Genomic DNA, 14,229 nt, shown 5'->3' on the forward strand with positions numbered 1-14,229 from the left:
AATACACTCTCTTTAGAGAATGTCTTTGATCAAATCCATTGGTAATAGCTAAGTAATCCAATAGTAACCCTCATGAATACACCATTATAAATGCTTCATACATTATTATCGGTGTTATAAATGCTTATGAATTGTAATGTTTATTATGACCGCTTTATCTCATAAAGTAGTCCAACTACAGTGTATTGATGGTATATTTATTGCCACCATTTTGTTTTTCAGGACACCAAGCGCCAGAAGAAGACACTGAAGAAGACCCGTAGGTTCGTGGTGGATGGAGTCGAGGTTAGCGTGACGACGTCGAAGATCGTCACCGACAATGACACCAAGAACGAGGAGATGAGGTTCCTCAGGTAAAGATTTGTTTGCAGGAATTAGCATTTTGAGCATTATGCATTGAAATATATGCATATATGCCAATACTATGCAAGGATATAATCCATCTCTCCTGCAGTATAAGCTCAAGCTTAGCCTCTAACTGAACTGAATGAACTAGCAAATGTAGGTATTTTAGTATATTGAGTGTGCAAAACATTAGAAACACCTTCCTAATATTGAGTTGCACCCCCTTTTGCCCTCAGTTCATTTGCATATCAAAGTGCTACTGAGTCGTACGCATAGAGATATCTTGTTATATAACGTTTTCATTGGTCTCTTGAGAGACCCTTCTCCATTGCTTTGGGTTGGTTAATCTCCTTTTGGAGAAAAAGATGATCCTCTCTCATGTTTTTTTCCTCCTCCCCCTCCTCTCCCAGGCGTCAGGAGCTGAGGGAGCTGCGTCTCCTGCAAAAAGAGGAACAGAGGGCCCAGCAGCAGCTCAGCAATAAACTGCAGCAGCAGAAAGAACAGATATTCCGCCGTTTCGAACAGGAGACGACCGTGAGTCACTATCCATTTTGTCAAAGCCTCAATGGGAGGTGCTTTGAGACCTATAGAAAGATACCGTGTAGTACTGTAATTGCATGTAGTGCAGTAGTACTTTAATTGCCTATTCGTGACCCTGGCCCCAGTCATACTGTGTCCAACCTAGCACAGTGACAGAAGATTGCCTACTGGTGTGATCACAACCAATCCTGAAGGAGCATGCTAAACCACACATGACTGTGAAACAGTAAGCTGAATTAACCCAGTAAAACCAGTTCGTCTCTGCCTAGTATTACAGAGGTATGCCCCGTCCATACCACACCACAGCTTCCATGTGCCTTTTGCTCCTGTTACATCATTACTTATTTCTGGACTAGGTAAATCCTTCTGTATGTCAGTCAAACTACCACTCACAGTTTAGACAGAGACTGAATCCACTAGCCAGCTAGTAAATCCAAGGCAAACTGGATGCCGTTGAAATGCCATGGCTTTCTGTAATATGCCAGTCATTCATTGATGACCAGTGTTGGGATACTAGTTCTATTTCTAGTGAAAGGGACGAACTGACACCGAATCAAAATGACATCCTCATTCTACAGAGTAAGAAGCGCCATTACGACCAGGAAGTGGAGAACCTGGAGAGACAGCAGAAGCAGACCATCGAGAGGCTGGAGCAGGAGCACACCAACCGGCTGAGGGACGAGGCCAAGCGCATCAAGGCCGAGCAGGACAAGGAGCTGTCCAAGTTCCAGAACATGCTCAAGAACCGCAAGAAAGAGGTAAGGAAGTAGAGGGCAGTGTGTGTTAGTGTTGCACGGTATACCCAAACTTCAGGACTTTTTCTATACTAGAACATGAAAAACGGTTCAGTGCTAGAATTTTTGGTACTTTCGGTTCTTCTGTCAAATGTATCTCACGTCGTTTACTGATTGAGAGAGGATAAAGTCTATCAGCACAGCCAATGTCCACTTATAGCGCGAGAGCACCGTGCCTGCTTCACTTACCCATTGCTAGCTGTAGCCTGTCCTGAGGAACCACTGCTCACACTGGGAGTCTGGGCTGCATCGTGTTAGCTCCCCTCTCATACTGGCTCTAGTCTGTCCTGAAGAACCACTGGGAGTCTGGGCTGCATCGTGTTAGCTCCCCTCTCATACTGGCTCTAGTCTGTCCTGAAGAACCACTGGGAGTCTGGGCTGCATCGTGTTAGCTCCCCTCTCATACTGGCTCTAGTCTGTCCTGAAGAACCACTGGGAGTCTGGGCTGCATCGTGTTAGCTCCCCTCTCATACTGGCTCTAGTCTGTCCTGAAGAACCACTGGGAGTCTGGGCTGCATCGTGTTAGCTCCCCTCTCATACTGGCTCTAGTCTGTCCTGAAGAACCACTGGGAGTCTGGGCTGCATCGTGTTAGCTCCCCACTCATGCTGCACAGAAGTTAACACACTTGAATAATGCAACACAGCACGTAGAAATTGTGCAACTGTTAATTACTGTCCGCAAAACAATGTTCATTACAGGCTAGAACAATGTAATAAGATAACTTTTTAGCTTCCAGCTTTGTAGGCTAACTTTCCTTGCTAGCTTACAGCTGAAGCTAACATAAATTCTCTACCCTAGTACTTTGTTTGTGATAATAATGCAAACCATAATGGAAAATATGCTGATTTCAAAGCTGACTGTCACCAATAACCATACAGTCATTCCCAAAAACGTTATTCATTCACTTGGTCTCCCTCGCCTCAGGTCTCTCCTGTCTCTGTCACTGTGTTTGAATGACATCATTAAGAGTTAGACACAGCGCACACTTTGATAAAAGAAGATATTACTTCTGCTATGCAAATGTTGTTGTTCAGTACAATAAAACAAGGCCACAAATGGAAGGGAAATGGATTGTTTTTAATCTGTTACCACATTAAATCAGCCAAGACAAGCCTGCACACACTCCCAGGGCCTGATTAATGCAGGTGCTTACAGAGGCTGAATCCTCGGAGCCCAAGCACATAAGGGGCCCAAAAGGCAGAGCCATTTAAAAAATATATATATGGGGGGGGGGGGCGGGGCGGGGCTATGATGTCTTAATCCGGCCCTGCTCCTATTGAATATGCATTCATCTGTATTGTGAATAGACCTAGGCTACATCTTGATTTACCCAGTTTATCAGTAGAGATTTACCATTCAAATAAATGAGTCCCATTATGTTATGTATTTAGATTAGTAAAAACTAAGTCAAATTGTATAATTGATTCATTAACACGTACATGGCTATCTGGATCAAGTGCCATTCTGTACATTTGGCCGATGCGCCTTTTTAAGCCGTGGTATCGTTTTTGATATTGAGTATCGTGATGGTATCAAGTACCATGATACTAATCCTGGTATCGTTATCAAAGTCACATTTTTGGTGTCATGACAACACTAGTGTGTGTGGTATGTGAACGTTGTAACTGATACTGTAAAGGTCTGGCTGTGTGTGTGCTTGCGGTGTACAGTACATTTGTGGAAGATAAACATGCTGATGCGTCTTAGATTAGGCTAAGCAGCGATTGGACTCTCATTGGCTGTCTGCGATTTGCAGGATTGTTTTCACTACAATGTCTTGCTGTTACGTTTGACATTTTAGTCATTTAGCAGACTCTCTTATCCAGAGCAACTTAGTCACCTTAAGATAGATTGGTGAGAATATCACCGTTGTCACCACATATCACCGTTGTCGCAAGTACTTTTTTCCTCAGTAAAGAAGCTATCAGCAAAGTCAGTGCTGGTAGGAAAAGACGACAAGCAATAGTTGTCTTTTCAACAACAACAACATTTATTGAAAGACAGAAATATACTAAGCTACTCTTGCAGAGATTAGTTGTTTTCCCAGGCTATCGATGAGCTCTGTTGAACTGGATCACTAAGAGTGGTTTTAATATGCATGATGTACTGTTGAACTGGATCACTAAGAGTGGTTTTAATATGCATGATGTACTGTTGAACTGGATCACTAAAAGTGGTTTTAATATGCATGATGTACTGTTGAACTGGATCACTAAAAGAGGTTTTAATATGCATGATGTACTGTTGAACTGGATCACTAAAAGTGGTTTTAATATGCATGATGTACTGTTGAACTGGATCACTAAGAGTGGTTTTAATATACATGTTGAACTGGATCACTAAGAGTGGTTTTAATATACATGTTGAACTGGATCACTAAGAGTGGTTTTAATATACATGTTGAACTGGATCTCTAAGAGTGGTTTTAATATACATGTTGAACTGGATCACTAAGAGTGGTTTTAATATACATGTTGAACTGGATCACTAAGAGTGGTTTTAAAATACATGTTGAACTGGATCACTAAGAGTGGTTTTAAAATGCATGATGTACTGTTGAACTGGATCACTAAAAGTGGTTTTAATATGCATGATGTACTGTTGAACTGGATCACTAAAGTGGTTTTAATATACATGTTGAACTGGATCACTAAGAGTGGTTTTAAAATGCATGATGTACTGTTGAACTGGATCACTAAAGTGGTTTTAATATGCATGATGTACTGTTGAACTGGATCACTAAAAGTGGTTTTAATATGCATGATGTACTGTTGAACTGGATCACTAAAAGAGGTTTTAATATGCATGTATTGGTGACATCATGCCACAAGAAATTCTAATAACTAGTCTTATTTTCAATATCTTACGTTTCACAGGGTAGTTTAGCCCAGCTGACAAAGATGATATATTCTCAATCTTGTTTGGAAGGGTTTCCCTTGTTTAGCATTGACAGTCATGTGAATGTTTAGATGTTTATCCATGTGCACCCCAGTTCGTCCTCAGTATTAATCCCATTGTGTGCCATCGTAAGAGGATAGCCCAATCAGCATGACAATCCCATGGCTATTTATAGCAGCTAGCGTTTTACTGACACACCTGTGGTTACAGTAGATCTCTCTCATAGGGTTTATATAACCTGTGTCTAAATCAGTCTGAAACGGTCACTTCTCGTCACCTGATCCCAGATCTGTAGCCTATGCGCTGTATCCAAATGATTCTGACTACGCTATAGTCCGAGATGTTGGCTTATGCCACGCATACATACAAATCTGGCATCAGGCTACTTCTCATAGACTTTGGCTAATGAGTTGAAACACAAATCCATATCAAAGCCTTGTTGTTGTGTCTGTGTTGTTTCTGCTGTCACTGTCGTGTGTTTGTTGGTGGGCTGCTTCATGCCATAGTTCAAACAGGAAATGCGACTCGCGCCCAGGCACAAGAGAAACGCTATCGTGAAACGGGAAAAAAAGGATATAATCACGACTCCACGTGAAGAGGTAGTTTGTTGTGGAAAACGTCTGGTGTGGCTTTCCTACTTGGACTGTCCCTTCAATGTCAGTCTGCAATTCTTCTGTTGACTGCTTTCAAGATCACTGTCATTTAGCCCCTTTGGGAATTTTTGGGCTAATCATTTTTTTCCAAAACTTGTCTTTTGTGTGGTTTGTTTTTGGTTAAAAATAGAGTTTGTGTATGTATTATTCTACAGTAGATCATTTTAATTCAAAACTAATCAAGTAGGCTTACAGTATCTTCCAGCACAAGTTACAGTATAGTCCAACACTATTGATGTGTTTTCTAACAATCCACCCACCTGTGAATCACTGTGGAACACATTGCCTGTATATTACGGGGGTGTAACAGTGTGTCAGTGTAATGGTTAACTTAGCCAGCAATGTTTATGGATGAGTGGCTGATGATTAGTAGAGTGTTATCTGTTCTGGTCTACCCTGAGTGCCAGTCTGCTTGTGCACTATTGCCAACTCCTTTTCCCTTACGGTCATGCATGATAAGGAGTGTTGGCAGTAATGCAACAAACAGACTGGTGTTCAGGCTACATGTTATGAGTTAGTAGAGTACAGGTCTAATCTGTTGTGATCTACAGGGAGTGGTCCAGGGCATGATTCAATCTTTTCAGTTGTCCTCCTGCACTCTCTTCAACGCCCCCATGCAGGATGTAAGTTGTAAGATTCCCCCCCTTGGTTTGAAATGTGTCCTCTTCTTGCTCTCTCACATGGCAGTAGATTCACTCACTGACTTTGAGATGGCAGGGTTTATATTGGTGCGTGTGTGTGAGTGGAATGCTTTGTGGGTGTTCTCCTTTCCTTAAAACCTGGACTGATCAATATGTGGAGGGCTGGTTTAAAGGGAATGCAGCCGTATTCTATTTTGGGATTTGGCCGACACGTTTCTATAGAGGAAATGTCATCAACCCTGAACATAGCATTTCAATCAACCTGGAACTTAGCAATGGAAAAACAACATTCACAGAGCATTGCCCATAAACGAATCAAGTCCACCAGTCGACATCCGGTGCTCTATGTTTTCGATGACCCGGCACGTCTAGTCTTCGTCCTGTCGCCACATTGTTGCCAGCTTCCACAGTGTGGTCCATTAACTCAAGCCATACTTATCCCCAGGTAAACCATTTAAACATTTTTTTTTTTAAATGTTTATGGAAACACATAGCCCAGACCCCATACAGTAGGGTTGGTCAGATTACGCGTCTGTCCTGATGGGAGGGGGGAGGGGAGGGGGGGGGGGGGGTAACATCAACAAGCTAGACCTGTCTGCCAGCCTCGATACTCTAAGGTGACTCTCTCTCGTGCTGTTGGAGTCGACTGGGGGAACTAGAGCAGTTGAGGTGAGGTGAAGACAGCCATTCCAAATTGACGGACAGACGCGTGTTGTTTGGCATCGTCAGCCTGTGGTTTTTGTTTGCCGTGCTATTACGGTTGGTTTGAACCTCTCTTCTGTTCATCTCTTAAACTGTACCGACACAGTTCTCTCCTGGTGTTTCTTAATTTACTCAAGTGACATTGTAGGCCTGGTTTTAGGGGTGTATTGGCAATCTGAGTAAGTGTAACAACTTATCTTCTAACTAAGAAATGACACTGTGTTCTGTGACTCCTGGTGTGTTTTGGTTCGGTGAATTTGGTCTCAGTTGGCCTGCTAATGGCCTTGTCATTTGACTAATATCACTCTCTTTCTCTCTCTTCTTCTGTCTGGATCACAGTGTATAGCAGAGGTACTCAACTTCTACCCTAAGAGGTCCGGAGCCTGCTGGTTTTCTGTTTTACTTGATAATGAATTGCAAACACCTGGTGTCCCAGGTCTAAATCAGTCCCCGATTAGAGGGGAACAATGAAAAAATGCAGTGGAACTGGCTTGGAGGTCCAGAGTGTAGTCTGAGGGGCATATAGAGATTCTTTACTTATCCAGCTGTCTTTCCCTCTTCCTCCTCAGGAGCAGGAGTTCCTGCAGAAACAGCAGCAGGAGCTGGACTGTGCCCTGAAGAAGATCATCCAGCAACACAAACACGAGCTGGCCACCATCGAGAGAGACTGTCTCAACCACAAACAACAGCTCCTCAGAGGTGAAGATGCATCTCTCAGCGTGATACATAAACTATAGATAGGTACTCAGTCATAGCACCTTTCAGAGGGGAGAAACCTGCCTTAACCACAAACAGAAGATGCATAGCTCTGTGTGAGATGCAAGTAGCACAGATGCACATTGTAGTAGGATAGATACACTACCTTACAAAGGTCAGAGTCACCACATAGAAGCACAGTCTACCCTAGCCGCTATCACCAGCATACTTAAAGGAAATACGGTAAACCTTACTGTTTGTGTGTGAGATGGAAACCGTAAACCCACAGTGACACAGTATATAACTGAAAACAGAAGTGCTACAGAGTTCAACCTAAGGCCCGTCAGGCCTTGACACTAGTTGAGCCATAAGGCACGGGGGGGGGGTGGTATGTGGCCAATATTAAGCACGACGCAACACGGAGTGCCTGGAGACAACCCTTAGCCGTGGTATATTGGCCATATACCATAAACCCTGAGCTGCCTTATTGCTATTATAAACTGGTTACCAATGTAAAAATACATGTTTTGTCATACCCGTCGTATACATACCCGTCTGATATACCACGGCTTTCAGCCAATCAGCATTCAGGGTTCGAACCACCCGTCTGATAATACCTATTAATGCTGAGAACCTAACATGAACAGCAGCCTTCTAACCCTGCCTGGTCAGATTCCAGTCATCCTATACACATCAGCTTACAGAAATGTTCACAAGCTGTAGGCCTTGATGACTTGCTGATTGAATAGTATGAACCATGTTAGAAAGGGAAAGAAAATGGACGTCTGAAGCAAGTGTCTCACAAACGCATTCCAAGCTAACCAGTTAGTCAAATCTAGTGACATGGTTTTTTTTGGGTGCCAAGATTCGTCAACATCAAATACAAAGGAATACAGATGAAAGATCTGATTACAATGGTGGGGTATTGTATCTGGTAATAATATGCTGAACTTCTGTGTAATGCAGTGTTTCCTTGTACTGAGTTTGTGTCTTTGGTCCTTGCAGCACGGGAAGCAGCAATGTGGGAGCTGGAAGAGCGCCACCTACAGGAGAAACACCAGTTGTTTAAACAACAGCTGAAAGACCAGTACTTCATGCAGAGACACCAGCTGCTCAAGAGACATGAGAAGGTACAGTGAGGCTTCCAGATAGACAAACAACAGCTGATTCAGGATCAGATCTCATAAGCCTAGTCCTGAACAGAACCACTAGGAGCAAAATACCTGAACAGTTTGGGGAATAGAGTGAGGCATAATACTGAATGATGAGTCAAAACTAATAACATCTTAAATCAGATTGGAAATATGCCTGGGTATATCTGTTTCTGCATTCAACAATGATGCGTCATTGTTTTGCCAAATGCGGACTGCGTAACGTTGACAAGACAACTACATGGCTAACACTTTGGCAACCCTTCTAATATCTCAAATATCTAATTTCTATGGAAGCTAATGATGTGTTTCTGCCCCCCTACCTCCCTCTCCCTCCCCTCCCTACATAATTTCCCTCCCTCCCCCTCTCTGTCTCTCTATCCCTCCTTCCCTCCCTCCCTCCTTCCCTATCTTCCTTCCTCCCTCCCTCTTTCCTTCCCTATCTTCCTCCGTCTGTCCGTCTGTCTCTGTCCCCTTTCCCTCTCTCCCTCTCTCCCTTTCCCTCTCTCCCGCTCTCTCTCCCTTTCTCTCTCCCTCCCTCTCTCTCTGTAGGAGATGGAGCAGATGCAGCGCTACAACCAGCGTCTGATTGAGGAGATGAAGAACAGGCAGACACAGGAGAGGGCCCGCTTACCCAAGATCCAGCGCAGCGATGCCAAGACGCGCATGGCCATGTTCAAGAAGAGCCTCCGAATCACTGGGGGCCCCATCACACCCGAGCAGGAGAGGGAGAAGGTCAAACAGGTGAGAGATAAAGGTCAAAGGACACATAACTGAGAGTGGAAACCTATATATTTAGATGTTATTTTCAAAGTATAATCAAATCAAATTTTATTGGACACATGCACATATTTAGCAGATGTTATTGTGGGTGTAGCGAAATGCTTGTGTTCCTAGCTCCAACAGAGCAGTAGTATCTAACAATTCACAATAATACACACAATCTAAAAGTGAAAGAATGGAATTAGGACGAGCAATGTTGGCGTGGCATTGAATAAATACAGTAGCATAGAATACAGTGTATACATATGAGATGAGTGAAGCAGTATGCAAACATTATTAAAGTGACTAGTGTTCCATTATTAAAGTGACCAGTGATTCTATGTACATAGGGCAGCAGCCTCTATGATGCCGGGTTGAGTAACCAGGTGGTAGCTGGCTAGTGATAGCTATTTAACAGTCTGATGGCCTTGAGACAGAAGCTGTTTTTCAGTCTCTCGGTCCCGGCTTTGATGCACCTGTACTGACCTCGTCTTCTGAACGATAGCAGGGTGAACAGGCCGTGACTCCGGTGGTTGATGTCCTTGATGATATTTTTGGCCTCCCTGTGACATCGGGTGCTGTAGGTATCCTGGAGGGCAGGCAGTGTGCCCCCGGTGGTGCGTTGGGCAGACCGCACCACCCTGGAGAGCCTTGCGGTTGCGGGCGGTGCAGTTGCCGTACCAGGTGGTGATACAGCCCAACAGGATGCTCTCAATTGTTTATCTGTAAAAGTTTGTCAGGGTCTTAGGGGCCAAGCCAACTTTTTTTCAGCCTCCTGAGGTTGAAGAGGCGCTGTTGTGCCTTCTTCACCACACTGTCTGTGTGGGTGGACCATTTTAGATTGTCAGTGATGTGTACGCCGAGGAACTTGAAGCTTTCCACCTTCTCCACTGCGGTTCTGTCTGTGGATAGGGGCATGCTTCCTCTGCTGTTTCCTGAAGTCCACGATCAGCTCCTTTGTTTTGTTGACGTTGCGGGAGAGGTTATTTTCCTGGCACCACTCCACCAGGGTCCTCACCTCCTCCCTGTAGGCTTTCTCGTCATTGTTGGTAATCAGGCCTACTACTGTTGTCATCTGCAAACTTGATGATTGAGTTGAAGACGTGGTGGCCAGATGTACTGCGCAGGCATACTCCTACCTGACTGGATGCCCACTCTAGCACGGCACTTGCGAGGGGCTGGAATCGCTCGCACCACATCTATCAAGACAACTGGAGCACTGGGCCAGACACTCTTAAATAGAACCTGGACCAGCTCAGGTGAAACACCTTCCCACTAACGAGATGGACAAGCCAGCACAGGTGTAACACATTGACTAACGAGGTGACACCAATCAGTGCGCCCTACGTGCTAACGAGCTATACGTGCTAAAGTCCAACCTCAAAACATAAATGGAAAAACCAAAGCCTGTAACACCTTCCCCCTTAAGACAACAAATATATCCTAATTTTTGTTGGACGAGTTTGCTCACCACCAACAGAAAACAACTTCCACTTCACATTATAATCAACTACAATGCTTCACCTTCTACAATATAAACATGGTGTCTACTGGCTGTCAACAATTAAAAACAAGAAAACACACATTTCTAAATAAAAAATAAAAAAATAATAAAACTCACTAGCCTCTAGAACTCCTTCCTAAAACTCACTAGCTACTAGATCTCAAACAAAACTGATCTACAATATGGAAAAACGTGCAGTCATGGGTGAACAGGGAGTACAGGAGGGGGCTGAGCACGCCCCTGTGTTTTTTCCTACCTTCACCACCTGGGGGCAGCCCGTCAGGAAGTCCAGGACCCAGTTGCACAGGGCAGGGTTTAGACCCAGGGCCCCAAGCTTAATGATGAGCTTGGAGGGTACTATGGTGTTGAAGGCTGAGCTATAGTCAATGAACAGCATTCTTACATAGATATTCCTCTTGTCCAGATGGGATAGGGCAGTGCGATGGCAATTGCATCGTCTGTGGATCTATTAGGGCGGTAAGAAAATTGAAGTGGGTCTAATGTGTCAGGTAAGGTAGAGGTAATATGAACCTTGACTAGTCTCTCAAAGCATTTCATGATGACAGAAGTGAGTCATTTAGTTTAGTTATCTTTTCTTTCTTGGGTACAGGGACAATGGTGGACATCTTGAAGCAAGTGGGGACAGCAGACTGGGATAGGGAGAGATTGAATATGTCCGTAAACACTCCAGCCAGCTGGTCTGCGCATGCTCTGAGGACGCGGCTAGGGATGCCGTCTTAGTCGGCAGCCTTGCGATGGTTAACACGCTTAAATGTTTTACTCACATCGGCCATGATGAACGAGAGCCCACAGTCCTTGGGAGCGGGCTGCGTCAGTGGCTCTGTGTTTTCCTCAAAGCAGGCGAAGAAAGTGTTTAGCTTGTCCGGGAGCAAGACGTCGGTGTCCGTGATGTGGCTGGTTTTCCCTTTGTAATCCGTGATTGCCTGTTGACCCTGCCACATACATCTCATGTATGAGCTGTTGAATTGCAACTCCACTTTGTCTCTGTACTGACGTTTTGCTTGTTTGATTGCCTTATGGAGGGAATAACTACACTGTTTCTATTTGACCATATTCCAAGTCACCTTGCCATGGTTAAATGCGGTGGTTCGCGCTTTCAGTTTTGCACCAATGCTGCCAGCTAATGAGGGATTATAGACATTGCGTTCAGTGGAGAAAGAAGTAAAGTCTCAGAACTTGTTGATCCAAGTCAAAGGGACTTTCCCAGGCACTGAAGGATTTACAGTACTTTAGGCAATGCTATGTCAAGCTTGAGACTCCCAGTGCAAATTAAGCATGTATCAAGTTCCAACTGTAATTGGGCCTATTTTAATACTCGTGTGAGTTGAATAACTGAGATGTTTTTGTGTGTTTGTCAGTTTGCAGCCCAGGAGGAGAAGAGGCAGAAGAATGAGAGGCTCCACCAGCACCAGAAACATGAGAACCAGATGAGAGACCTGCAACTGCAGTGTGACGCCAACATCAGGGAGCTGCAGCAGTTACAGGTACACTCTCAGAAATAAAGGTGTAGATTTGTTCCTAAAAGAGTACAACTTCTTGTCACTGGGGTTGTACCCTGTAGGGTCCTCCTTTATACTTTTAGTTATGGGTACATATTTTGTACCCAAGTTCATACCTCAGATAGTACCTTTCTCCACAGGTACAAAAGCATGCTTTGTGCTTTTATAGTACATAGTATATTTACATTTACATTTTAGTCATTTAGCAGACGCTCTTATCCAGAGTGACTTACAGTAGTGAATACATACATTTCATTTTCATGCATTTTTTTTTTTTGAACTGTCCCCCCGTGGGAATCGAACCATCACAGTGACAAAGCCATTTGTTCCTTGTAAGTGGCAAAAATGGACCTCTACCATAGACCACTTAAACTTGTACAATATTTCCACTCACGGGTGGCCAAAAATAACTATCTGAAAGGCACACCGCTGTGCCAAGCCTCCAATACATTTCCCCAATTTGCTTTTTGATTGAATTGTAGAGTTACCACCCATGACTGTATTTGTTAGTAACAGAAACATTGTTGTTAAATTCTTTCATTTTCAGTCATGTGGCCTTCACCAAGTGAGTTCCTAAGCATATATTACCATTCCAATTAAACTCTTTATGACAATACATTATATATCTCATGAGGCCTTATTTTGAGGCCTAGTTTTACCCTAATACAGTGTCATGAAACTCATGGTTTATAGGACACATCAGGCCTGCTTCCAAAATTCCCAGATTTTTGGAAAATTCTGTTTGAAGCATTTCGTCCTTATTCCCTCCTGTTTCCAGGAATCTTCAGACTGTGATTTCTAGAAAACCTGGGAAATTCACCAGAATTTTGCAAGTCTACCTGCAAGTCATTTTATGCTGGTTTGCAAAGTGATTTGTAATTCCTATTGGAATCCAGACAGAGTTAAGATATCCAACTGTTGGAATTGTATTCACCTGCAACCTGCGTTCATAATGACTTCCAGAGTTAGGAACATTTTGAGGAGACTACCTAAGCCATTTAAATTGGAACAACCATTTCAGTAATGGGAGAAAAAAATCGAACTAACTGATTGGATTAGTTTACAAACATTTATATTATTTATCTTTGTGTAGCATAAGATTAATCAATCAATGTACATGCAAAAACAGATATTAAAAACAATTCTTTAAAAATAAACTTGCAGTTGAGCATGCTGGGAAATATGAAGATAATAATTATGGTACAAATGTGGCTTTTTGGGATACCACCCCAGTGACAAAGCCGTTAGTTCCTTTTAGGTGGCAAAAAGTTAGCATTGTATGGTGGGTATTGAGGGTAAAAAAAATACATTTGTAACCTGGGAAAATAACCTTCACGTTGTACCCCTTTTTTGAGTGTGATGATTGTACCTTTTTATATTCATAATATGGGTAACAAAATTACAAAAATGTACCATTATACTCTTTGTCTGCACATGTATCCTAAAAGGTACGAAACAGTACCATGTGAGATCATTATGTTTACCTCTGAAGCAACATTATACGTATTTTGACATTTTTGTACTCCAGGGAACAATACCGTACCCTTATTTCTAAGAGTGTATGGAATAAAATATTTAGCACGCGCACGCACACATGCATATCAGGGAATCTGCAATTGCACAAGGTGCAATAGAAAACACACACATAAGCACACCAACACACTTTGATTCATCTGTGATTCAGTATACCATGTAACACCCAATGTGTGTGTTGTGTGTTTCAGAACGAGAAGTGCCACATCCTGATAGAGCACGAGACCCAGAAGCTGAAGGAGCTGGATGAGGAGCACAGCCAGGAGCTGAAGGAGTGGAGGGAGAAACTACGACCCAGGAAGAAGGTAACATTACACCAGTTAACGCTTGACAGGAAATGATTAATTTTTCTATTGAATATTTGGCACATATTTTGTTTCGGAGATGAGATACTTGTAGTTGAAACACATGGTGGCAGGTAGGGTGGGAGGTAGCCTAACGGTTCGAGTGTTGGGCTAGTAACCGAAATCCGCTAGTTTGAATCCCAGA

At 43.3% G+C, this 14,229-nt stretch overlaps 1 protein-coding gene across 3 annotated transcripts in view; it reads left to right on the top strand.

The window, feature by feature from the left end:
• Window positions 1–14,229, top strand: part of LOC106586757 (STE20-like serine/threonine-protein kinase) — a 40,061-nt gene that overhangs the window by 22,783 nt on the left and 3,049 nt on the right. Inside the window, exons 10-19 of one of the 3 annotated variants that reach the window (XM_014174358.3) lie at window positions 223–353; window positions 756–879; window positions 1,464–1,643; window positions 5,085–5,177; window positions 5,783–5,854; window positions 7,144–7,273; window positions 8,276–8,400; window positions 8,974–9,165; window positions 12,067–12,192; window positions 13,932–14,045. In XM_014174358.3, coding sequence (XP_014029833.3) covers window positions 223–353; window positions 756–879; window positions 1,464–1,643; window positions 5,085–5,177; window positions 5,783–5,854; window positions 7,144–7,273; window positions 8,276–8,400; window positions 8,974–9,165; window positions 12,067–12,192; window positions 13,932–14,045 — 1,287 coding nt within the window. The remainder of the gene's footprint in view (window positions 1–222; window positions 354–755; window positions 880–1,463; window positions 1,644–5,084; window positions 5,178–5,782; window positions 5,855–7,143; window positions 7,274–8,275; window positions 8,401–8,973; window positions 9,166–12,066; window positions 12,193–13,931; window positions 14,046–14,229) is intronic. The other 2 variants (XM_045707063.2, XM_014174365.3) reach the window with 2 other exon arrangements.

This window comes from Salmo salar, chromosome 02, assembly GCF_965601325.2.
Source record: "Salmo salar chromosome 02, fSalSal1, whole genome shotgun sequence".
In the NCBI taxonomy this organism is placed as follows: Eukaryota; Metazoa; Chordata; class Actinopteri; order Salmoniformes; family Salmonidae; genus Salmo; species Salmo salar.